This window comes from Chrysemys picta, chromosome 7 (genome assembly GCF_011386835.1).
Source record: "Chrysemys picta bellii isolate R12L10 chromosome 7, ASM1138683v2, whole genome shotgun sequence".
NCBI lineage: Eukaryota > Metazoa > Chordata > Testudines > Emydidae > Chrysemys > Chrysemys picta.
In genome coordinates, this window is record NC_088797.1 from 64,087,951 (window position 1) to 64,115,147 (window position 27,197).

Here is a 27,197-nt window from a genome sequence, read left to right on the forward strand (position 1 = left end):
AAGAAAGCTAGTTTTGCTATCCAGGTTTGAAAGTATTGGCTGCAGACCTTTGCTTAATCTTTTCCTCTCAGGTCAGATCTTAATACCTATTTACCCCTGTTACAGATAAATAGGCACAAGTCAGGGAGCAAAGTCAATGGCAAAGTAGGGACATGAACTGCAGTGTCCCGATTCCTTGCTCCTAACAAATGAGACAATGTTGGACCTCAGTCTATTTTATGGCACATTTGGACAATGCCAGTGCCTAATAAGTTGTTTTGTTCTCAGCTTTAGAAAAGACCCAGTGGTTAGCGTTAGGAAGGTGATTGACAGTTATACATTTCAGTATTTTTTAAGCAGCAAAGCTAAATGACGTGACTGGCTCATCACCTCCATGTCCTGTTAGGTGGTGGTACTTATTCCTTATCACTGGAGGTGTGAGCAAGGTGGTAAGGGTAGCAGTAACTGGTGGTTGCTTTGTTTGTATAACAAAAGCTTCATGTGCTATTTGCCAGAGCATTAGAGATGCTGGTCATAAGCAAAAAACACACATTTTACAAGCAGAGATTTGCAGCAGAGTTCCCTTTTATTTTAATTAATTACAATAAAGCATATAACCTTTAAGTACATTTTACATTTTCTACTGTGCTACCTAAAAGCTACACTCCAATGTACACATGGCACACACGTCTGGTGGCATTTGCTTCAAAGAGGAAGTACCTCTAAATCAAAGCTGAGGCTTTACATAAAAATAGATCTTCCTCTCTGCAACTGTATTTGTAAAAAAATACAAAGTAAGGTGAGAAGTGGAAAGAAAGTGGAATATTGAAGCAACAATCACTCCCAAGTTTGGATGCAGAAAGTTATTTTATCAGCTCCATCTGTTGGTGGCACAAATGAAAGCTGAGTAAGGCAAACACTTCCTAAGGCAGTATCTTGTAAACAGGAGCAAAAGCTTTTTCTGTTCATCAGAAAGGCTCTCAAGGCAAGCGACAAATTGGACATGTCCCATGCTCACCTGGAGGCCTACCCATTCTCGTTCTGAAGTGATATCATGCTGCACCGTGAAATGGTAACTTGTGGCAGGCTCTGAGAAAGTGTAGTATTCTCTCACCCTGCAGCAGTAAGGCCTGCCATCACAAGAGGGTCCTGCTGGGTTGCCTGGCCTTTGCCAGTGTGCTTCACCACCTGCAAGCCTGGCTTTGGTATCTTATTTGGCAGTGTGTTAGTGGCATTCTGCGAACCACCCAATCCTCAAACAATCCTTGTTCAAAAGAATTTATTGAAAGTTAGAAAAAAAATCAACCTAGTTTAAAGCCACGTTTATGAAAAAACAGACTATACTTTCATTTGAATAGCTGCTGTGAATAGAAATGCTTTGATCCCAAATTAAATTAGTGTGCATAATTACTCAATTGGCACCTAATAGCAACATACGTCACTAAGCGGTCACAATTTCCAAATCTGAAGGAAAAAAATAGTACTACTTGCTCTGGGAAATAGAGCATCTTCTCATGTCCGGACTTGGAATTTTCCTGCTTTTGTGATGTACTTGACACCTTTAAAAGGCTTGTATTTCTCTCCAAACATGTCAAGGCGATTTACTTTCAATCCTACACAAAGGGGAACATGAAGAACAAGAGTTTACATTTTCACACGCCCCTCCCCTTGAAGTCTGGATAATCTGCTTTGGAAATGCCCTGTGCAGAGGAGTTTAGTTCTTCCACCTAGCAAGCACTACTGTTCAGGTTGAATTGGTTTCTCTTCTACCCTCCCTTTCTCATCTGATTTTTATGCCAGAAGGGATGACTGTAATCCTCTAGTCTAGGGGTCCTTAACCTGGCAGTGTGGCCACCCCATCTCTCCTATATTGCTAAGTGAGAGAGAGATCCTGGTACACAGAAGGGTAAGAACCACTGATCCATTCTGACCTGCTGCATAGCAGATGCCGTACAATAGCTACACATAATTCCCACTCTAAGCCAAATAGGCAATTGGACTAGAGCAGAGCTTTTACAAAGACATCCACTCTTGCTTTAAACAATGGAAAACTACTGCAGCCCTGGTCAACTCCACCACTAGTTAGTTATCTTCACGGTTATAAGTTTGCACTCATTTCCAATCTGGGTACAGTAACTCCTCGCTTAACGTTGTAGTTACGTTCCTGGAAAATGTGACTAAGTGAAATGATGTTAAGCGAATCCAATTTCCCCATAAGAATTAATGTAAATGGGGGGAGGAGGGGGTTAGGTTCAGTTCCAGGGATTTCTTTTCCCCCACCAGCCAAACGATGTAATATATATTATATATATAAAAAAGTTTTAAACAAACAATTTAATACTGTACACAGCAATGATGATTGTGAAGCTTGGTTGAGGTGGTGAAGTCAGAGGGTGGGATATTTCCCGGGGAATGTCTTACTGCTAAACAATGAACTAGCATTAGGCTGAGCCCTCAAGGGTTAACGCATTGTTGTTAGTGTAGACTCACACTCTACAAGGCAGCACAAATGGAGGGAGAGGAGACAGATGTGCATTGCCCCTTTAGTATGCAGACACCACTCTAAGTACATTGCCTTTAAAAAGCTCAGGAAGTTGAGACAGTAGCTGTGGCCAGCAAGCTCTCTCCATCCTGAGCCCTGTCATGTCCCCACCCTGCTCTATATGGAGAAGGGGTAAGTGGGGGGCAGGAGCAAGGGGAGGGGGACACCCTGACAATAGCCCCCCCTCTTACCCACTCCCATGCACAGCAAGCAGGAGGCTCCTGGGAGCAGTTTCAAGGCAGAGGACAGGAGCAGCACATGGCAGTGGGGGGAGGGACAGCTGAACTGCCGGCAATTGGTAGCCTGCTGGGCGGCTGCTGCACAGGGAACTTCTGGGAGCAGGGAGCTGATACGGGGCTGCCGGTCCACCCTGGTTCCAAGCCCCCACCAGCTAGTTCCAATGGGCTGCTCTTTCTGCAAGCAGTGGACAAAGCAGGCGGCTGGCAAACAACGTTATAACGGGGCATTGCACAACTTTAAACGAGCATGTTCCCTAATTGATCAGCACATAACAATGTTAACTGGGATGACTAAGTGAGGAGTTATTGTATTCCAACTGGTTCTTCCTATGCCTTTGTCTGCTAGCTGAAGTTAATCACACCTTTTTGAAAGTCTTCCCTTAGAACTGAGGCCATTAATTCTGATTTGTTCAAGTCTCTAGTTATTTGCGTAAGCACTATACAGCATGCTATCATTAGCAAATGCATGTTAGCACAGGTACAAGAGATGGAAAAAAAGCTCTTTATAGAGAGGGAACACTGGTGTGTTTCAAAAGGGCTTCGGTTGGCAACACAAATTTCAGCCATTCAATAAGCTTCGGGGTCAGCAATGTGGAATCTAGAAACTCCTCTGGATAGGCCAGCGCAAGTTGAACAGTGTTTCAGTAGGTGAGTGGCCTCCTCACCTGCACTGCAGCTCCAGAGGCTGTGCCTGAGATGCCAGGTTTGGTCATTTGCCACACACCTGATCACCACAGCATTCTGGAACCTCCCCAGTGAGAAGGTGTTTATATTAACACTGTCTTCTGCCTCACTAATCCATTGCCCTCACTGATCCTCGCTCCCACCTGATTAGGTTCTAAGCAATATTTTCTGCAAGTGTATAATCAAATACGTAGAAGGTGCCTGAGTTGAGGTTTAAGGCCCTGCTTATGTGAGTGACTTTACACAAATCCAATTGGTTTCAATGGTATTCACATAGATTGTGTCTGTTTGCAGGACTGGGGCCTATAGGCTTAATTTCTCAAGTCCATGGTTGCATTAACACTAACCTTCAGGTTTGATTTCATGCTCTGAAACTAGAGGAGTTAGGCTGTTAAGAGCTTTCCGAGTTAGGAGGAGAAAAAATTTCCCAAAATAAAATTGTCACTGGTAATCAGGATGGGTTTTTCCTGTGCTAGGCCCACAGAAGTCGAAGAATTAAGGAAAGCCATACTGCGTGTGGGGGAAATCTCTCCCCCCCCCCCCCCACACACACACTAAACCTCTTCCTTGCCCTACACCAGATAAGTTCATGCATGTTCCAGGCAGAAGCCTGTGAAATACCCATTATTTTGCCCTGGAAAGGCCATGAGAAATGATCCAAATCATCAAGATTTCACAATCTTCTACTTGCAAGATGAAACTGTTAGTGTTTCAAGGTAACTTAACCTGTTTGAAATGAACTCTGCTCTATGTTCTACAGAGTCCCTAGGTCCAATTCAATGTTAGGAGACCCCTATTCCTACAATTCCCCTACCTCCTCCAACCGTATTAGTTCTGGTTAATGCAGCCATCTCACCTGAAATAGCTAGTTGTTGTATCTTAAACTGAACGTTTAGGCTGGGATTCTCCTCTGGCTTGGGGGCTCCAGATTGTAGATTCACTATGCCCTTAAGATTTGGTAGCTTTTGAGGGGTAATTTTGCCAATGTCCCAAGTTAACACCTAAAAAAAAAAAAGTGGATTTTAGGAAATATTTTGTCAAGTTAATATCCAGCTGCTAGTTTGTGGGTTGGGCAGGGCAGCTAGTCTGTAGAAAAGTTCTGGCAGCTAGACACCAGGTCTGGTCAGGAACCTTGCCTGGATTAAATCCAAAGCGAACCTGCCTTCCTGCTGCCAGATAAGAGCAATGACCTTAATGGGACCCGTTTCCTTAGCAATGGTTCTTGATAAATAACTCAGGTAAGTCAACAGGACATGAGTGAGGAGGGGAAGCAGAATAAAGCTAGCAGGTAGCTGGGTAGGAGAGAGTTGGGGGGGAGGGGTGGAGAGAAGGAAGAGGAGCAGAGAGATGGAAGAGGAGGGATTTGCAGTTAGAAGACCATCTGCATCACTGGGGCTTTAAAAGGTTCAATTGTTTCAGGTGACAGTTACTTTTTTAGTAGGAAAGATTGGTACAAAAGCTCCCATTTGGCCCTTCTCTCTGTTCCATTAAAGCTTTTAATGTACCAAAATTAACAGGACAAACCATGCTGGCAAAAGGCATCAGATGCAAGTCAGCAGAACTGTAGGAACAGGGTTTTGCAACTGTAGCCTGATCATACATTGAACTCAACAGGAGGTAGGAATGGACACAATGTGTGCTTGCCTGGTTCTACCGGGGCACATCAAGTACCCTGTGGTGCATGACAGGCGAGGTAAAGTCCAGCAGACTAATGATTAAGGTAAATCGAGTTTTGGTTCCAAGCCATACACAGTCGTTGGGACACAATTTCACACATCTCTGTACTAATACACAAGGAGTTACACTGGGGGGGGGAGCGCCCTCACTACATTAAGTGGGGGGAGACAGCAAGATTTTGTATGTTCTTTCCTACTTTTTATTTTGCCTCTTCCCAAATGAGTTTTCCTGAATGAGGGTAGAAAGACACTGATCATTTGCATGATTTTACCAACTGAAGAAGAACCAGAAGCTGGATGTGTAGGTAGGTTTTATTTGGGTTTTGGGGCTATTTGCTCCTTTGCCCACCTTCCCTCTCACCTGGGGCAAAGTTCTGGTAGGTTTGTCTGCCTTGGGCTCGGTTTGCTTTTTGATTTAAAAATGAAAATAAATTATTGAATCAGTCTATTTCTTTGAGGAACTGTTGCTTCGTGCTCAAATGAAGAGCTCACTGGCAACTTCCTGGGGCAGCAGCAACCTCAACGTGACAGGAAACATACAGTAGTGGGACTTGGCCCAAATCCCATCCTGCTAAAATTGCTCTTAAGGTTCAAAGAAAACTTTAAGAGTTCTGGGTGTCAACTCCCATATGCAAGAGGCATGAGTTAGAATTACGTTGGAATGACATATTCAGAGAAGCAAAATTATAGGTCAACTGTTTTCCATTCCACTCCCTGTTTGTTTACAATGATTTTTTGGGTGGTGTGAGAGCAATAGCAAACATACCCAAATCCACTCCCTATTCTGCTACTTGCTGGCTATTTTGCCTGTTGCAGCTTATACCAGCCTGCTACTTGCTGTCTGAGTTTAAAGTTCTGCTGCAGCAGTTACAAGTAAATGTCTTCTCACAGAGCTTAGGGGAAGGGCATGCACCATAAATGAAACTGACACAAAGTGCTGACATGCATTAAACAAAGTGTGTGTTTCTGTAGTCCCTTTTAGGGTTATGTTAACAACACAGGTACAAAATGTTGTTTCAAAGATGACTGTGGCCCTGTAAAATTGACCAGGAAAAAAAAAGAAAAAAAAAAAAAAAAAAAAAAAAAAAGATAAAACCAGCAGTTTTTTAGATTGTCAAACTATACTGAATGGTTAAGTTTAGATTTTTGCTCTGGTACGCAAAGCACTCAAGAGCAGTGGTTCTCAAACTTTTTTTTTCCATGGACCACTTGAAAATTGCTGAGGGTCTCGGCGGACCACTTAATGATCTTTCCAAATGTTGTTTGTACCATTAGCTAACTATTGTAAAGCGCTTTGGATAAAAGCGCTATATATATAAAAAAAACCTTAATTAACTTTTTTTGTCCTACAAATAAAAGCACACAACTCACATTTTGATATCAGTAGTCTTACCTTTCTATTGCAATGGATGTGCCCTCTCTCCGCTGCTGGGGCTGGGAAGGAGGGGGTCTCTCCCCCACTAGAGAGCTAAGGCTGGGAAGGATGACCATTTCTTCCTGGCAGCTGCAGTGCTGGAGCTGGGGAAAGTTGCCTCTTTCTCTGGCCACTGCAGCCCTGCATGTCCCAAATTCCCTCCACCCCCTCTTCTTACCCCTCTGCCCTCTCCCACCTACCTCCTATTCCCCCCCCAAGGCCACCACCTCACCTTCTCCAGGGTCCAGGCACCTAATTAGTGGAGCCACGCCTGAGCAGCTCCACTAATTAGGTGGGTAGCCCTTCACAGTCTCATGTGCGGCCACCCAGGCGCACACCTTAGAGGGAACTATCTGTGGACCACCTGAATGGAGCTTGTGGACCACTGGTGGTCTGCAGACCAGTTTGAGAACCTCTGCTCTAGAGTATGAAGCTTTCTCTTGATTTCTTTAATTTTGTCTGCATTGAATTTAAAGACAGAAATAAACAGCTCAAGACTTACTTTAAGGACGGGATCAAATGTATAGCTGCCTTGTGTGGAAGTAAGGTTCATGTTTAGTACAGCTTTTGGCATATGAACCGTCACAATGACTCCTTCCACTGTCTTCCCCATATTCTGTTTAGGTCCAATTGTAACATCGAATCTCCCTGAAGAGCTGTTCTCCTTAAAACTGATTATGTGTTTCACATACACAGGAATTGCTACCAAGCTGAAGACAGAAACTGGGAATTAAATGCACTTAGCAGAAAAGACTACTTCAGATAAATTAGGGGAAATAAAAGTACAGTTTGCAAAGGAGTCTTATATCCATCATGGTGTTGGCAGGATAAATCAAAACTAATTTCTCTTGAAAGTAGAAAGTAATACTCTCCTAAAAAAAGATCCAAACAGGGGGAAAAAAAATCAAAGTCCTTAAGTTAGTAGTTTGTAATGCAATAGCAAGTTCTATTGGTGGTCAACAGTTTTATAACAACGATTAATACAAAAAGGTACTTACAAACACTCTGACTGGACACATTCTCACTTTTGCTTACATTAAAATGAAAAAAGAAGAACAGGAGTACTTGTGGCACCTTAGAGACTAACAAATTTATTAGAGCATAAGCTTTCGTGGGCTACAGCCCACTTCTTCGGATGCATATGAGTACTGTGGGCTGTAGTCCACGAAAGCTTATGCTCTAATAAATTTGTTAGTCTCTAAGGTGCCACAAGTACTCCTGTTCTTTTTGCGGATACAGACTAACACGGCTGCTACTCTGAAACCTGTCATTAAAATGAAACTAAGCTTGAAGATAATTGCAGTTTAGTGGAGGTTTTTTAAAGCCAGTGAAGATCAATGTACTACAGAGAGATAGCATCTTAATTACAGAGCAGCTTCTAGCAATGGAAACATCAGGAGTTAAATGTTCCGTTACAAGCTAGTGATCTGCCCAGTTGAACAATCACAGCTGAGATGATATCAGCATCTCTGCCAAGCACGGTTTTATGTTAGAAAAACTGACAGAGCATCAGATTAAATAAATCTCAGACAGCTACCCATGAACATGCATTTAGCAATAATGAGAATTCGTCATTAAATCATGAGTCAGAGCAAATTGAGATGTTCATGAGATTATTCCAAGGCTTGTTTACAGGGTGCATTAGCCCACATGAGTGGGTTGTACAGTCCAGTGTGCACAACCATGGTGCGCTCTAAATGGCCCATATGGCGTCAGCTGGTGTGTAATAAAAGTTCCCTAGGGCACATTACTTAATCCTGTTTGAAACTTTTAGTGCATGCCAGCAGGGTCTTCACAGGCAATTTAGTGGCCAACATCCTAGTCCACACTAGAATTTGCTCCCCTCTCGCTTGGGCTAACGCACTGTGCGGACAAGTCCCAAGTGAAGACTGGGTAGCTAACACAAACTTACTTTTGGGAGCTCACACGGTAGGATATCAGTCTGAAGTTGCCATCTGGAGGAATAAATGAGAGCACTCTTTCAGACTCCCAACGCTTGAACCGAATACAGGGATGGAAACTGACGTCATCCAGAAGCCTCGGGTTCTACAGGAAGTGAGACAGATGTAAGCTTCTCCCACATCTGGTGAAGGTTTGATATCAGTTGGTTTATTCCTTCCTCACCCCCTGCAGTCTAGCTTTGCTGCTGCAGAGAAGTGCTAGATTGACAGTCCTGATCATCGGACCAGGTACAGCCTGACAGTAGAAATGCCAGTTCCCCCTCAAGGTGCCTAAGCTGTGACTTGTAGGGATTGGCTTTAAGTGAGAGAAGCCAATTTAATCTCCAGGCACATTCACTCCTTTGCCCTCTGTGCTGAGGCTGCCAACAAAGAAGCCAACTGAGAGAGCTGGTTTTGATGTGACCACCTATTGTTAGGACTCTGAACCACAATCAATCAGATAATGGCAGCTGTCAGTTACTGCTGACCTAGGGACAAAAGGCTCTACATCCCCATTACTAATTATTGAACAATGTGGCTAGCAGTGACAGTAATGCAAAGTTTCATGCACTATTCAAAATGGATAACGTGGCTGAAGACTACATAAGAGCATTCTGCTCAGTCATGAAGCAGCTGGAGTCTTCTCTCTGTACACTATGGACTGAAGGCAACATTTCAATCTTTTTTGCATAACTCTGCTAGAAATACAATACAAACAGTTACAGTTAGATGGCTGATTGCATTGCTAGGTTTACCATGAATGAAAGAGAAAGATCAGGCATTCCTGACAACTTAATGCAGGAATCAATGACACCTTGAATTTCTGCAAAGACTGTGGAACCTGGAAAAGTAGTGAGAGAGACATATGATTTAGTATACTGTGGATAGCTTACCAAATATAATAGGAGATGCAGTAAAGAGGACATAAATGCATCATATACAAGGGTGCAGATATCAGTATGTTTAGCACCCAGCTATGCAAACAGAAAAGTATCCTTCTTGTTACATATATCACAGAAGGCTTGCTGAGGTAGATCAGCTGCAGCAAACAATTGTTCAGGTCCCATCCCAGTTGATTATTGCTTAATCACATATGATTTGCCACATTGAACATTGCTGTGTCTAAACAGGCATCTTGTCCCTAGCAGTGGCCAATATGTTTTGAGAATATTGTGACACTCTTTTACAAGACTATGATAAATTCTGTACGGAACATGTCTTGTGAGGTATCATTTGAAAATTCAATTTGCTGATCATCATAATTGTCCTGGTAAAATGTGTGGCAACATTGTATGTAAAGTTAAGATTTTTTATGATATTACTCAGCAGTCACAAACCAGTTCCTCGGTGACAAAAGGCAAACTGATGCCTCAGTCAGGTATCAACAAAATCAAATAGACCATCACCTGGTTAATTGGCCATTTTTTGGCAGGAAAAAGGGTGTGAGTGAGAAATTAACATCTTGGCAAAGAAACAGCTGGAGGTTCCTGTCCCCATAGACTGTCTCCTGAACTCTAGCTGGAGACGATTCTCACAGAAAAGGAAAGAGTATAAAGAATGGGGAACAGACGCTCCAAATCATTTCTTTCTTTCTTTCTTTCTATCCATGGCAAAATCACTACCTGAGGAACAAAAACAGCTTTGGATTGAGGGAAGAATCCTGTCTGAAAGAAATTCTGCCAGTAAGACTGATAGAACGTGCGAGAGAGACCTTTTGCTTTGAATTCACTTAGCTTGCTTAGATATCAATTGTGTTCTTACTTTTTATTTTTTTGTAACCAATTCTGACCTGTATGCTTCATTACGTGTAATCACTTAAAATCTATCTTTCTGTAGCTAATAAACTTGTTTTATCTAAACTAGTGTGTTTGGATTGAAGTGCTTGGGAAACTCCATTTCGGATAACAGGATTTGTGCACATCATTTTCTAAAATAAAATGATGATCTTTAGATGAGCTTGTATTGTCCAGGAGAGGGCTGGGCAGTATAAGATGCACGTTTCTGGGCAAAGTCTGGGACTGGGAATTAGCTGGTAATTCAAGAATTGCTGGCTGTAGCACTCAGACAGTATAGCTGGGAGTGATTTACTGGCTGGAAGCTGTGTGTGAGGAGACCAGGAGTGGTAGCTCTCATAGCGAAGCACTGTAAAAAGCACCAGAGGCTGGAGAATTGATAGGATCAGCTGTTCAACAGTCCAAATTGTACCCTGGGTAATGTCACACATGAAAGCTCCTCCCCACACCATTCTACTCCTAATAAGTTGTGCAGTGTTGTATATGGAGGCTGAAGAAAAACAAAAACCATGTGATACACACAGGTGATCAACTCTTGTCAGGAAACACTTGCCTGGATTATCCTTGGCTTTCATAGATTGCAATGTTGTGGGTTATTCTCATTGTTTAGTGAAATAAGTCTCTTACATCTGTCATATCTTGACAGACAAGGCAACACCATGAGATTTCTTATCTAACAAGCAACTGCTGCCTTAAATGCCCCAAGAGAACAAAAAGGTCTTGGGTCTTTAATTGAATTCTGGGCTTATGTAGCCATACAACAGAACAATTAATTGGAGGGAAGAAAAAAAAAAAAAACCACACAACATGCAGAAGCTATTGTTCACTCATTTTGAAATGGGCCAGAAGAGAGGAAACTGTAGGCTAATATTTACTTTAGTGACGTGCCTAAAGGGGGAGAGAGACCATTTCAAATAGACATGATTTGAGAGTGTGTGTGTAAAATGAGGCAACGTCCTATGAGTCTCTCAAGAAAGGAAGTGAGACCTTTGAGGAACTGAAGTCAAATAATAATCTTAGGGGGGGGAATATGAACTGCTCACAACTAGTGCAACAAGCAACAGAGGGTCCTGTGGCACCTTTAAGACTAACAGAAGTATTGGGAGCATAAGCTTTCCTGGGGTAAGAACCTCACTTCTTCAGATGCAAGACTTGCATCTGAAGAAGTGAGGTTCTTACCCCAGGAAAGCTTATGCTCCCAGTACTTCTGTTAGTCTTAAAGGTGCCACAGGACCCTCTGTTGCTTTTTACAGATTCAGACTAACATGGCTACCCCTCTGAAACTAGTGCATCGACATTGGATTCAAATAGCCTCAGACTTTTCTGGAAGAGGGAGCCATAATGGAAACACAGATGGCAATTTTGTGATACCATTACTGACTGGGTAGACCTAGGACATTTTTTGGATGGTATTAAGCAAGTTAGGTGCAATCCATGTTATCTATCAAGGTATTCTGACTGTCCTATACTCCCCCTAAGGGATTTTAATTTTCAGCATTCATACTGGCTGGCTAGTTGGAAAAGAGCATTCTCTCAATGTTACACAGAGGCAGATAATGGGGAAGCTGGAGAGGTGGCAAGTGACAACTTTTGTCCTGATCATACAGTGAGGAGCCTTGAACATAAGGATGAGTTGTTAGCATAAAACAACAGTGGACATAAAGATAACAGACCAGCTTAAAGCTTTGGCCTTCAAGAAATATGTTTCTTTTAGTAACTGTAAGAAGGTACCAATAGATAAGCCATAATTATCTAGATGCAGAGTACTTCTTGAAATCAAAAGCTTGTTGAGTAAGTGGCCCAGGCCATATTGCTATTATGAGATGAAATAAATACATTTGTGCATGGTATTTCAAATGTTATGTACAGAGGCAGCCAGTTAGACTGCTTGAATTCTTGCTAAACAGCACTAGCTAAATAGAATGTTGAAACGTCCTTTGAAAAGCAAATCTACGTTGACATGACACCTTACCTGATTTGTCTATAATTGCATCTATTTCTTCAATTACATCAAAATAGGCTTCGTTGTTTGTGTACTTTACCACTGCTCTGCGCCAAGGAATGTTGGACAGCTGTCCAGTGGGAAGTGTTTCGCCCATATTGCTACTGCCTGGGAAACAAACAATTCAAACACAAACAAACAACCCATTAGAAGAGGTTTGTTCCAGATCCCACAGTTATGCATCAAAATAAGATGAACCCAGGAACCACAAATTATAAACACCAGGATTTCCTTAATTGGATTATCCAGGGTCACGTTTTCTGAAAGAGTCCTTTCTGACAGTGTTCTACTCCACATTCTTTGCACCTCTACATATTTGACCTGAGTCAGCAGGAGCTTTTAGGGTGCTAATAATGCAGCATTAGTGATTTAGGAGCCCAGGTCGCTTAAGGCACATTTAAATATTTTATCTTCCCGTAGTCAATATTTGGATAGAAAAAATGGTTCTTAACCTCAAACATGAAATATAGAATAACAGATGTGTAGGACTGTAAGGGACATCGAGAGGTCATCTAGTCCAGTCCCCTGCACTCAAGGCAGAATAACTAGACCATTCCGGACAGGTGTTTGTCTAACCAGTTCTTAAAAACCTCCAATCACTGAGGGTATGTCAACACTACCCGCCGGATCAGCAGGCAGCGATCGATCCAGCAGGGGTCCATTTATTGCGTCTAGTTTAGATGTGATAAATCGACCCGAGTGCTCTCCCGTCAACTCCTGTACTCCACCACCGTGAGAGACGCAGGCAGAGTTGACGGAGGAGCGACAGCAGTCGACTCACCGCAGTGAAGACACAACGGTGAGTAGGTGTAAGTACGTCGACTTCAGCTACGTTATTCACGTAGCTGAAGTTGCGTAACTTAGATCGATCCCCCCCAGTGTAGACCAGGCCTGAGATTCTACAACCTCCCTAGGTAATTTGTTCCAGTGCTTAACTACCCTGACAGTTAGGAAGTTTTTCCTAAAGTCCAACCAAAACCCCCCTTGCTATAATTTAAATCCATTGCTTCTTGTCCTATCCTCAGAAGTTAAATGAGAACAATTTTTCACCCTCCTCCTTGTAACAATCTTTTATGTACTTAAACTATTATGTCCATTCTCAGTCTTCCCTTCTCCAGACTAAACCCAGTTTATTCAATCTTTCCTCATTGGTCATGTTTTCTAGACCTTTAATCATTTTTGTTGCTCTTCTCTGGACTTTCAAATTTGTCCACATCTTTCCTAAAATGTGGCACCCAGAACTAGGCAACAATACTCCAGTTAAGGCCTAATCAGTATGGAGCAGAGCAGAAGAATTACTTCTCATGTCTTGCTTACCACATCCCAGAATGATGTTTGCTTTTTTTGCAACAGTGGCAACGGTATTGACTCAATTACCCTGTGATCCACTCTGATCCCCAGATTGCTTTCCAGAGTACTTCCTCCTAGGTAGTCATTTCTCATTTTGTGTGTGTGTGTAACTGATTGTTCCTTCCCAAGTGAAGTACTTGGCATTTGTCCTTATTGAATTTCATCCTGTTTACTTCAGACCATTTCTCCTGTTTTTGTCCAGATCATTTTGAATTTTAATCCCATCCTCCAAAACACCTGCAACCCCTCCCATCTTGATATCATCCACAAAGTATAAGTATACTTTCTATATCATTATCTAAATCACTGATCAAGATATTGAACAGAACTGAACCCAGGACCAATCCCTGTGGGACCCCACTCGATATGCCCTTCCAGCTTGACTGAATCACTGATCTTCCCAGAGAGTAGTTAATTCATTTTATTTAAAAAACTTCAAAGCTAGTTATCTCTTTTAATCATACCTGTGATGGAATTGACAACAGAGCGCAGAATTGTGGGAGGTTTAATCAACTCTTTTAAGATATTGGATTCCGTCGCCAATGGAAAGCCATTGTCTAACATTTCTTCTAGAAGCTCATACACAATAACCACATTGTCCTTAATTGCAGTCTCAGAGCACTCTCCAAAATAATCCTAAACAAATCAGAGATTACAAAGGGAAAGGATTTTTATTCATATTAAAAACACTTTAAATTTTATTTTGCTTATAAAACAAACTAATAATAATGCTAGCAAGGGCATTTTTGGACGTGTCTTGAATCACAGGATTATTATAGAGTCCAGTGCAAGTATGCATACAGTCTCTGGTCATTGTTCAGTTTTCAGTTCAGGGAATACTCTGAATACACCACCATGTAGGTTCTTCAGTGCTATTCATTTTAGCTGTCAAGTAGCTTTAAGCTGCATCATGGTAAGCTGTATTACAAAAATTCCAGTTGTAACAGGCAGTTTTATTACACCAGATGCATCAGTATAACATGAACAATACACAATCTTACCAAAAGGTGGAAGTTTTTGTAAATCAGTATTTGTTTTGTTTGATGTGTATGTTTACGGCAAGTTAATATCCACAAGTAAAAAAGCAAAGCAAACCTTTTGTGACTTTGTGCTTTATTAAGCAAAACTCTGATTTAAAAAAACAAAAACAAAACAAAACAAAAAAAAAAAAAAACACACACCATAGATCACAAGGGGAAATCAGATTATTGACAGAGAGGGTTTTGCTACTATTTTTTTAAACTTGTGCAAGAGACACACTTGGCCAATCTGAAAATTCAAAGAATTTATCAGCGACAGACCTGGAAAGTATCTGCTACTCGGTGCAGGAATTCAATTACAAAGAGTGGTGGCACTTCTGTCTGTATGACAGACACAAAGAAGATTTTTTCCCGGTAGATGCTGATGAGGTAGTGGTGGGGCGTTGAGATGACAGGGGGAACATTCTCAACATCGGCTGCTTTCTCCTGAGCTTCAAAGAAATAATCACACACAGATTGGCTCACAACGCTCTTCCAGTGCTTCTCCAAGAATATATCACCAGAACAGTTTATAAGAAACAGACTGTGGATCATTTTCTGTTGGAGACACATTCACACATGTTATACAGATAGAAGGGATTTGAAGATGGACATTACCTCTCCTCCCACCTTCCCTTCACTCAGGTGTTGGCTTTGTACAGACATGCATTGTGAAATTTTTTTTTTTTTTTTTTTTTTTTTAAAGTTACCCATCTTGGTATCTTGTTTCATTTTCAAGGTACTTAGGTGAGTAGGAACTTAAGCTCCAGTCACATAGCCATATGAGAAAAATCTCCCAAGCTGACCTGAAATAATCAATTTAATTCAGTGACTACAGTTAATCCATCTATTTGTTTATTAAATAATTAGTTGTAAATGTGAAACATTTTGATAAGACAAATTTATGTATCCAAAACATTTAAGGTTGTTTTGTATAATAAAAATAAGTTGTATATGCCGCGTGTGTGTGTAATTAAATTCCAAGTTACCATCATAATGCTTCATGACAAAGCATGAGCAGAAAGTTATCTAGTAAATAATATTCTGCATCTGTTTCATACTAAAAATGAACTTTAATAAGAATCTGAAAATAATGAGCTACATATTGCTTAAAATAATGTATATAGTTAGTGTACCCTACTAAGTAGCAAAACGATGTACCAAATCTAGTGTAAAGGTTCTATTTAATTGTAAATCAACATATTTTAATGGTTATATGAGCCCCTGAGAATGCATCCGTTTTTAAGAAAACAACAAGTATAAATGAAAAAGTTGATTAAAATCTGATTTCAGTCAAGGCTTTCCCACTTGATGTTTTACATTCCTTTGATTTAAATCAACCCATCCTGGAAATTAACAGTATTGCAAGTCTCCATTGAGCATACATAGGGATAGGGTTAAATTTATCCAACATTTAGTGTGTTACTGGAACAACAACAGAATTTGAAAAAAACTGGGCAACTTTTAAGATGAGTGAAGTGTTCTTAAACACAGCAGCCTGGACATAACCGCTTTAATCCAGTTTGACCAACCTTGTCCTGAATTTAGCAGGTACTGCAGATTAAACCTCTGCCAAGTCACTCAAGATGGCCACACAAACATGATAAGTCTAATCAACCACTGTCAGTATTGTTCCACACCAGCACAGGACACACACATGAAAGTAATCAGCTATGAAATCTTAGAATAGTTCTTGCATGCATTTTAATATTAATACAATAGCCTATTTGTTAAAGCCAAACCCCAAGTCACAGCAAATGTAAACAAAGCTGCATAGGAGAGTTTCAATACAAACAGCTCTGGATCTGGCTACAGAAATTAGAGTTCATTTCTACAAGGATTCAAAGCCCAGTGTAGTCTATACAGATTCCCATGGACTGCAAAAGGTCTTTGGATCAGATGTCTGAATCATGGAGCATTTTTAAACTCTAAAAATTGTCTTGCTGTTAAAGCCCATAGATTCTATGGACAGCATGTGCAACGTTTTTAAACGAACATGCATCACTCATACCGAAATGCTGAACTGCTAAACGTTGATTTGTTAAATTCTGACCCTAGCAAGTACTCCTGGATCATCCTTCAAATTGATTGTCTCACTGCAGCCATAGCAGAGGTAATAAACCCTGTTTAGGACCTTACAATTGCTAACTGGATAGGTGTTTATTTTGTTCCATAAAGACTGCTGAGTTTTATGACAGCTTTTGCAAACGTCTAAACTTACAATTTCTCAGACTTGCCAAAATAGCTTTACTATTTTAGTCCTAGCTTTAGAGTTCCATTCAAAGGGACATTTTCTCTCACAGCCCCCCACCCCAATTTAGTGCTGGTGAGAGGTGCATAGGCAGTCGTGACCCCACACTCCTGATCTGGAAGAACCACCCTGTCAATAAAATGGCAGTTCTGCCTCCCATTCAATCCTAGGCCTCTCTGCTATTACTGTCAACAAAGGAGACCTAATGGTGATGTGGACACTTACCTACAACAAACTGGATTAAGACTCCCGATTTATTTCACATAGGGTGTTGAACAGCTGGCATTTTGATTATCATAAGTTAAAAATAGTTTAGCAAATTATGTGCTTTCTTCATTAAATATTTACTGGGTGGATCATTGGATTATTATTTTACTGTTTGCTATTTTAGAGCCTTAGTTAGCAGAAATTTACAATAGTTTCTAGTACAGCAGCCCTCAAACTGGGTCAGGACCAAAATGGGGTTGCCAGGGCCAGCATTAGATTTGCTGAGACCCAGGGCTGAAGCCCAAGCTCCACCCCTACCCAGAGCAGTGGGGCTCGGGCTCCGCACCCCCCGGGTCATATAGTAACTTTGTTGTTGGAAGGGGGTTGCGGTGCAGTGAAGTTTGCAAGCCCCTGCTCCAATATACAAGTTTCATTAGGCCATGCAACCATTATTGCATTGCTGAACCCTCACCTCTAATTATTGATCTGTCCTGAATCAGAGCTCAAGTTTTGCAAGGAAAAAGAGTCAGAATAGGCCTGCTCTACTTGGGAAAGTACTTCTTAACATCAGAACATAAAAGTGAAGCCACTAAAAAGCAAGACTGAATTATTCCTTACACCAACAGCTCAAGTAAGTGACACCAGTAGTCACAGTGCAGAGTATTTTTAGAACTGGGATATTTGAGGGTAAAGTTCCTGGATCAAAGCCTAGAAGTTACACAGATACACCCACCCACCCCACCAAAGAATCATCCGAGTACCTCCACAGCAGTTCATGGATAACCTTCCCAAAGAGTGCTTTGTAAAACACTTGGAGATAGCAGTTAAAGGAGGTAGTAGAAAAGTGCAATATGTAAAGTGTTAAGAGGGTGTGCCTGGGAACAATTAGACTGCACAGATGTCCTGGATCTCTGCTTTCAGACCTTTATAAAGGAACAGACTGTGGACATTCATGGATGATTAACTCATGACAATAGCCCAGGGCAATTCATTCACGCTTATTTTAATAAACTTGCAGCCTTCAATTGGTGGTATTGAAGGATCGTTTATGAGTAGGTTCATTTACTCATTCCTCCCCAAGAGGCTACAGAGACTACCTGCTCACTTTCTGTCAAAAGCTCAGCTATGTGGGATCCCACTGGGTTCTTTCTGGTCACCCTTCCTATTCCAAGGGAATGTGGAAACCCCAACCCCCTCCGAAAACTGAAGTGGTTTTGTCCAATGTGTCTTCAATATGCTGATAGTTCTCAACTTTTGATCAAATCCAGATTCTACAGTTTCATTCTTTTCTTGTTGCCTGGCCACAAGAAAATCTAGAGGAAAGTCCGAGGAAGTTCACTGGATTGAGTGGTGCTTCTTGGTAAGGGAGTAATGTAGGGGCAATCACTCAGGGTGCATGCCTATCCTTTGTTGGCATTATCTGCCCCAAAATTTATTGAGTACAGTGTTAACTTTCTGGAAAGACACAAGGCATCACTGGCTGAGTTCAGCTACACTCAAAGCAGGAAACCAAGAGTTAAAGGTACACATCACCACTCTGCCCTCTGCAGCTGGCACTAACCCCGGGGAAGGTTTCAGCAAGGGGTATGCCATAATAAGTACCCCTGGATGACTAAAAATATGCCAGTTTGTCCCATCTTCCACAGATTTGAATTACAGTGTTTATTTGCACAGTCCAGCTGCAGTATCAGGAGTAGCTATTGAATGGTGGAATTAGTAGGAACAGGTTGGCAGAGGTTTCACTAATATGAGGAAAGATGCATGTGTAACTCAGGGGAACAAGTATGCCTCATTTCAGTGAGGAGGTCTGTGTCAGTAGCAGGGCACAGGAGACATTACGGACTGTTACCACTCTGGTGGCATGTATGCATATGTTCCCCAGGGCTCAGTGAAGGGAAAGTGAAGACAATCTCAGAAGGAATCTTCAGGGGAAAGGTGAAGAGGTGATAACACTTTGCAAGATTGCATCAGTTTGTGTCAGGTGGAGGTAGCTCCTGTTTGCTACACCTAACCTAAACCTACGTTTTGCCTTAGCAAAAAAGTAGTGTTAGATTTTGCCCTATGGTGCTCTGCTCCTAGTGTTCTGTGCCATCTTGAGACTAGAGTGCTAATATATGTGTAATTGACATGTTAGGGTATAACCTGAAGGAAAAGCTAAAGTTGTGTTTTGGGTGTGGGATGTTCTTTAACTATAGTTCTTGATATGTAGAGGTTTGACTGTAGCTGAATTTGACGTTTGGGAAGAACACCAGGCATCACCAGACAACCTTAATTCTGTGTTACGAAGTTTGGGGGGGAATTTGATTTCCTTGTTAATAAAGTAAATAAATAATCTGCATCCTTGTGTTCCACAGCCTCTGGCTCCTTCACAGTGATTATCTGAGCCACAGAAATCACTGGCTGTATGTCAGCCCCTTCACTGCCCCCCACAGCATCTCTGTGCCTGTCCAGCAGCTTGACTCTCCCTCCCCAGCCCTCTTCCCCAAGGGTTGAGAAGCTGGGGAAGAGAATGTAGAAACAGTGCAGAGACTGACATGGAGCCAGTGAGGACACAGCTGAACCCTTTCTCCTTCCCCACAGCTCTTCTGAACTGCGCTGACCTGCCCTTTCCCCCTAGAAGCAGCAGCAGCAAGGGGAAGGCTATGCCTAGTGTCCCTTCCCTATTACTGGAGGCAGCATGGGAAAGGAAGTTTTGGGTTCCTTCTCTTGATCAAGGAAGAGTGGAGGCAAGGGCAGGGCCTAAACTCCCTCCTTTGCTCTGGTTAAGCAGCCATGGGATGAAATGTTGAATAAGGGGATGGAGAGAGGTAATTGTAGGACGGGGGGGGGGGGGGGGAGGCCCAGCTGATTCCATTTCCCTTCTACTTCAAATATGTCACAGAAGGGGAAGGTGCCCCCCTTCCACTGGTTCTGCTCTGTTAGTGCTTCTAAGCTCTCAGAAACCAAAGGTCCCTTGGAGGATGAGCCCTTATTCACTAAGGGATTGTAGAAAAGTTACATTTTTGGAAACCCAGTTTTTCCATCACAGTTTTAGTCACTGAACCGTGTTTTCAAAACAGTGTTTGGATGATCCCTTACACTTCAATAAGGGTTGTGGTCTCAAGTTCTGCTGGCCCCTCAGAGCATTGCCCTCAGCAGGGAAGGTTAGCAGAGGTGTAGAGTTCCCACCCATTCCCTGCACTGCTCCAACCCCTTCCACATCTCTCATTCACTGCTCTGACACCCCCTCTTCACCACATTCCCTCGAGCTGCACCAAAGTGGTATGTGAGCAGCTCATGTCACAGGGAAAGGGCAGACACTGTGTCAATTAACCCCTTGACCAAGTGACCCAGAGACTTGCTCAGTCCTGCTGCTCAGGAAGCAAGTAAAGCCCTGTGACATGGAGAAACTTTCTTCAATTTACAGGTCACAAGAGTGACTTGTCCAGCATCTCAGAAGTCAGTGGTAAGGCTATGAGCTGCTCCCACCCAATCTTATGCTTTTAAGCACGAAAGCTGGTATTTTCACAGGAGCTTGAGAGTTAGGTTCGCATCTCCTTCTGATTTGTGGGATTTGGGTGCTGAAATCCCTTAGGCTCCTTTGAAAATCCCACATTTCCTCTGAATGGTCAAGCCATCTGACAACTAACTTGCTATCCATAGACAGTAAGGGAGAGAGGAGTGTTCTCTATCAGCAGAGGGTTCATGAACATGGCCAGTGAAGTCTTAGCTCCATCAATGCTGACTGGTGGTTTATTGGAGGGATGTTAAGATCTGGCCAGATGTGGCCTTCTGATTTCATTTATGTCCCAGATCAGCATTAGGATCTGTAAGGGCTCAGGTGCAAAAGCTCACAAAGCCTCTGTGGTGATGAAGTTTTGCCCAACCTGTGATGGGGTGTTCACCTGACACTGGCCTAGAAGAGCCAATTAACCGGATAGGCCACTTCTGAGGGGGAATTAGGTGGCCTAAATAATCCACTTAATTATAATGGAGCCCAGCTGAGAAGGAACAGGTGGGGCTAGTATAGAGACAGGAAGCTAGCAGCAGAAGGAGAATGCAGTGAAGGAGTCTGTAGCCATGCTCTGGCCATTAGAGAGTGAAGGAAGGAAGGAAGGAAGGAAATCTAGGGGAACTGATGTATGTAAAGGCTCAGGGAAATGGCAGCAGGTTTAAGATGGTGCAGACCTTGGCTGCTGATTAGAGGTAGATCATGGAGTAAAAGGGTGGTCCTGGGTTACCCTACCAGCCACTGGTGAGGTAGCACTCACTGTCTCGGCAGCAAATGGAAAGACTTGCAGAGACAATTTGTACAAAAAGACTGATTCCTCTTCTGGGGTACGTACTATACTGACCTGGCCAGAAAGAAAGAGCACACTAAGTCACAGAGTGTGAGGGAGAGAAGTGGCAGGGTATACAACAAACTGCAGAAGGGGATATGGGACCTGGAAAGAGCTAATCCCCCAGAACAGCCAGGAGGTGGCGCCATACTCGTGAGTGAACCACCATGACAGATGCTTAACTGGAAAAAAAAAAAAAATGATTTTTTTCCACCTGTCCTCTTCACGTTTATTCTGTATTACAGATGAGTTTTTAATGTTAAACTGCAGGGTGGCTGGTCATGTCAAAGCAAAGGCAGGGTTAGTTTTTTTCTTTTTTGAAGCCTGGACATACTTGAACTTTGACAACTGATAACTCCCAGATCTTTCCTGTTTAATATTTGGACTCCTAGTTTTTCACTCAAATATCATACACTACTTACAGATGAATACATTGCTCCTCACAAAGCAGACATGACAGACAATTCTACCACACAGCTTTTGGTTACATTCAATAATGGAGCCAGAGTAACAGCTCCTCTGAATTATCAGACACATCCTATCAACCAACCATAGACATTGGTACTGTTGCCACATAGAACTGAACCTCAGATGTTTCTAGAAGCCTAACTGCTGCTTCTTCAAGTTACTGCACATGTGGGAGTGTGCCCAAACATGGGAGTTGGAAACGCTTTCACTGGTACTGTCCAGTAGCATTCCCTTGCCACCACTCTTCCCCTGAGGGAATAGCAATCCCAACCCCAGTTCCTTTGAATGCCTGGGGCAGTGAGTTTGAACAACAGAGTGTTCCCCTCTGTGGTCTATTTTTCTTTTTCCTGTTGGTTTTGTTACTTAATCATTAGACTAATAGTTAATGTTTGTAGTTAGTGTAATTGTTACTGTTTCATTTGTCTTACTGCCAGTAAGACAATTTGAAATACGAAGAAAGAGCACAGAACAGAGCTAATGGTGGAGCCTAGATCTCCTGGCTTCAAGCCATGACCCTCCTGTGCCAGGGGGTTATTCCTCTGACACCCATGACTGTTTGGGGGAGGAGCATAATCTTCAAGTGTGCTATATGCAAGTCCATCAAGAAGCAAAACACACAAGGAGAGACAGTCCAGACTGACTTTTTCATCATGGAAAAAAATCTGTAACAGCTTTGATAAACTCTGAACATAGAGCTGGTTGTGAGATAATACACCCCTGTATTTCCCACCCTTCACACTATTATAATCTTTGTACAAAGTATGCCTTGTAAGGTAGCCTTTGAAAACTCAGTTTGCTGGTCATCAAGTAGGGAGGTTCAAACAAGTGGGAGGGAAAAAAAACAGCAGGGACTACACTTCCACACATATGCTTTGTCTCCTAGGTCTCAGCTGGAAGTGATTTTCAAGAGAGGAACTGAAACTATAAAAATAAGGGACAAACACCCAAAAGGACCCCTCCCCTCAACTCCCTGCCTGCCTCATTCTCTGCACCTGAGAAGACAAAATGGAAGCCGTCACTGGACTCTGGGGTACGTGTTCTGACCTGAAAGCTTGGTCAGTAATCTCTGGGAGCATGGGGTGAAAGTTTGCTTTGCAACTAAAATAATTTAAGTAGATATTAGTAAGAGTCATACTTTTTTCTTAACCATTTGACTCTTATGCCTCATTACTTACGCTCCTAAAATCTTAGTTTTATGGTTTTATCTAACCCAGTGTGTTTAAACTGAAGTGTTTGGGTAACTATTTGAAGTAATCAACTAGCATTATTATTCCCTTAAAGGAATAATAGACTTAATATACTTGTACTATCCGGAAGAGGGCTGGGCAGTTCAAGACGTACCGAGTCTTGGATTTTCTCATAGAGATGTCTGTTGGGGGTCAACCTGCAGTATCACCAAAGCTGGTGAGAGCTAGGATGTAGCTGGCTGGCTGCAGTCACACACAGACTCAAGGTGTGGCTTGCATGTTAGAAGTCTATTTGTGAGCAGCCCAGGTGGGCAAGCAAGCAGCAAGGCATTGTAAGCTATCAAAGGTTGAAGGGCAGCGAGACACAGCCCCCCCAAAGTCTAGATTGTATTCTGGTATGTCACACTGGTAGAGACTTCCTCATTTCTAATTTATCCTCCTTGCAATGCTCGTCACCAGGGATGAGACACCAAGCTCAGGAACAATCAGGAAGCCTAGACACACTCCAATCCATCAGGACAGTCACAGACCCCTATTGTCCAAGGACACAGGCTCAGACTCCAATTCAGTTCCCCAGCACTGAGCCGTGTCTCCTATGCCAGGTGCAAGGAAGAGCTCTTCAAAAGAGTTGTTGCTACAGGAAGAAGTTGCAGTGGAATCATCAGTGTTGCACCATAGCAAGGAGCCAGTACAAATGGTATCTTTGACAAAAAGCGCTAAAGGGCAAAGATGCATCTCATTCTATTTTAGTACCAGATTCAGCTGCACAGGCGTGCTCAGGAAACTCTACCTCACTATCTCTTTTGTCAGCTCTGGCAGCATTAGTTAAATCCTGCTCTACATCAGCAGCTGCAGTCACTGAGGAATTGTTAATATGGAGGGGGTCAGCAACAGCACCCTCAGCACGGATGTTGCTTAACAATTTTATAGCTGTCAATAGATCCACAGGGTCTGATCTATGCCCCAGCCGGTGATCAGTCTCTTGGGAGTGACCCCTTTAATGTGCTGGACCCAGAGCCAGTACTAGGCATAAGCAAACTAAGCAATTGCTTAGGCTCTAAGCAGCTCAAGGGGCTAGCACCACCTTTGCCTGGGCCCCAAGAACCTACACAGTTCCACTAGGGTAGGGTTATGGTCTCCAAGATTGGGCCTTTGGCTCCAGCAATCCCTGTCCCTCTCCGTAGCTCCCAACGGCAAACTCCTGTGGGAAGCTTGTACTACCCCGCTTCAGGGTGCAATGCTCTCAGCAAGAATTTGCAAGTGTTTTCAAAACAAGGTAATTTCCCTCCTTTATTCTCCAGCTCAGTTTGCATATCCCACTGCCAGGGTTTCCTGCTTTTAGGTGTGAACTGTTCAGTCACTGGGGAGGAACAACAAATCCTAAATGATTGAGAAATGCCTGTTCATCAGGAAAATTCTTTGATCTTCCACTTTGTTCTTTGGTACCCAATAAAACCCTTTCACAGGCTACACTAATGTCAGCTGAGGATTTAAAAAACACCTTTCTAGAATGACTGAAGTGCATGGGGGGAAAAACAATACCCTTGGACATTCCATTGGAGACAGTTCAGAAAAAGCCTATCAGCTGTTTGTATTCTATAACCAACATCCCAAAGCAGAGTGGCTCTACCTATTAGTGAAGGGATATTGGAGTCAAAGTTCTTTAGATGATCCTGCCTTCATTTCAGCCACTTCAAAATATGCTGATCATATATATCAAGTATTGTCAAAAGGTCCTGAGTATTTTTTTATACCCTGGCTCCATCTTCACTGGTGGTGTTGCCACCAGTGAGAGATCAAAACAGTCAAGGAAATCAGCTCCCAAGGAGAAAGAACCCAAAAGCCTGGATCTCTAAGAAAGCTACCTTCAGTCGCTTTGCATGTCAGAACAGCAAACTATCAAACCATGCTAACTAAGTAGGGACTATCTGCAATGGGATAGACTGTCAGATTAATGACAAGTTACCCTCGGTTTAAGACAAGTGTAGAATAAATAACTAATTCTTTAATTTTGTATCTTAAGGAAACGTGTTGTAAAGAAAGGCCCTGACTAGCAAGTAGAAGGCAGGCCTTTAAAATAATGAGTTATAAAGCCTACAGGAATGGAGTATGGAAGATATCTGTGACACTCTATACCTCGGGAGTGCCAGATAACCCCCATATTCCTCATCTATATACACAATTGGGATATTGCATATAAAACTTGTCATGTGAGGTACTAGGGAAAGGTTATGATCTGCTGAAACCCACTGTTTCATCTAAATGTGTATTTAATGCATAAAAAAATATAAATTGTGTTGTATGGTTTTCACTAAAATATACTGAGAGTTTGGAAAATGCCCAGATACTAGCTCTCCAGAAACAATGACAAGGGAGGTAACCAACACTCAGGTGGGTGCTGAACAGACATCACCAGCCATTGTCCAGCAGAGGAGTTACAATTCCATGACTCACTCGCAGGAGAGACACCCAAGTACTGCTTCACCTTGTGCCCACCAGATAAGCCTAGACTTGTGTTCTCCAAGACTAAGGGTATAAAACAGAACACAGTGGCCCCATGCTTAGCCCCCCCCCCCTTCCCTCCCAATGCTGCAAACAACAAGGACACGAGAAGATTGAAGACTAACAGGGGAGACTGGCCCAGATTTCAAGGGTGAAAGCTGTGTACTTATGAACTGCAATATCCAGTGGGGATGAGAAAAACTGCTTAATCTAGACGTTGCCCAGTCTAATAGAGTTGAGAGTTTAGACTGCGTGCTTATTATTTTATTTTGGTAACCACTCTGACTTTTTTTGCCTATCACTTAAAAATCTATCTTTTGTAGTCAGTAAACTTGCTTTACTGTTTATCTTTAGCAGTAAGTTTGTCTGAAGTGTTTGGTAAATCTGCTCAGGTTTACAAAGACTGGTGTATATCCACTTTTTGTTGATGAAGTGGTGAACCAATGAATAAACTGTCACTGCTCGTCTTGAGCAGTGTAAGATGGTATATTCCTGAGGTACAAGGCTGGCAGGATTTGGCTGGTGCCTTTCTGTGTGATTCATGGGCGCATTCATGCAATCTAGCTGGGCATGGGGCTCCACATGCAGTTGTACTGAGTGATAACAGCACCTGGAGCGGTTTGCTGCTTGTCACTAGCCAAGTATTATGAGTGACAGCCCAGACTGGAGAGTTAAGGGGGCACAGCAATCCCATAGTCCCAGGCTGCACCTTGGGGATCCCATTAGTCTGGTTAAAAAAAAAAAAAAATTCTTTAAAAACAAAAAAACAAACCTCTAACCAGTAGGGGGTTTGCAAATGGTTTTAACACAAGAATCTGTTTTAAAGGAGCCAGCTGGAACCTTCCCACCCCACATGCCAGTGTTATCTTAAAAGTAAAGCTTATGCAAACCCTGATGCAATGCAAGTCTGTTGGTCAGCAAAGAGGAGGGGATGAAAGGCCTTGGAGAAAGGAGGTTGTAAATCTAATCTGGATTAAGATGGGAAATAAGGATGAACCCTCTCAAATTGGTGTTTAGCTAAAGTCAGTAACTGACTAACAAACAAGTGATGTCATTAAGGATATAAAAATTAAACTCTTGAAGGGTTTATGGCTAATACCTGCCTGACCATATTGGGGCTGACCAACATGAGACTAAGCATCCCTGGGTTTAGACCATTTTTAAGTATCTCAATCAAATGCTTATAAATGTTTTGTTACTGTTGGATGTAGAAAATTGCTTATTTAGGCAAGTTTAAAAATGGCATAAAGTCCTTTGGTCTTTGGATTTAATAAAGGAATTGATAGCTAAATAAGCGTTGTGTTAATACCCTGCATAAAACAACACCTCCAACAAGTTTAAATGAATCTGTAAAGAGGATCCACTGACTGCTAAAATCTCTTCAAACTACATTAGATGCTGCTGATTCTGGTGTTTGTTCAACGGCTCCAAGTGCAGTGATGCAAAGCTCATCATGGTTATCTATAACAATTTTCCTGAGAGAAGTGCAAGCAACCATTGACGATTTACCATTCAATGGGCAGAATTTATTTAGCACTAAGGCTGATGAGTCTCCTTGTTAAGAAACTAGAGATCCACACTCAGATTATTGGATTTATATAATCCTATGTTCAGAAAGAAAATTT

At 42.3% G+C, this 27,197-nt stretch overlaps 1 protein-coding gene across 3 annotated transcripts in view; it reads right to left on the reverse strand.

Moving 5' to 3' along the window:
* Positions 1 to 545: 545 nt before the first annotated feature.
* The window catches only part of AP3M1 (adaptor related protein complex 3 subunit mu 1), a 40,102-nt gene continuing 13,450 nt past the window's right edge, over positions 546 to 27,197 (reverse strand). Inside the window, exons 2-9 of one of the 3 annotated variants that reach the window (XR_010589189.1) lie at positions 14,921 to 15,196; positions 14,084 to 14,255; positions 12,240 to 12,377; positions 9,230 to 9,315; positions 8,447 to 8,580; positions 6,514 to 7,244; positions 4,301 to 4,445; positions 546 to 1,592 (exon numbers count right to left, since the gene is read on the reverse strand). Coding sequence is in view for 2 of the 3 variants with exons in the window: in XM_005278744.5 (XP_005278801.1) it covers positions 1,492 to 1,592; positions 4,301 to 4,445; positions 7,037 to 7,244; positions 8,447 to 8,580; positions 9,230 to 9,315; positions 12,240 to 12,377; positions 14,084 to 14,255; positions 14,921 to 15,193 (1,257 nt within the window). In the remaining variant the exon portion in view is untranslated. The remainder of the gene's footprint in view (positions 1,593 to 4,300; positions 4,446 to 6,513; positions 7,245 to 8,446; positions 8,581 to 9,229; positions 9,316 to 12,239; positions 12,378 to 14,083; positions 14,256 to 14,920; positions 15,197 to 27,197) is intronic. The other 2 variants (XM_005278744.5, XM_005278745.5) reach the window with 2 other exon arrangements.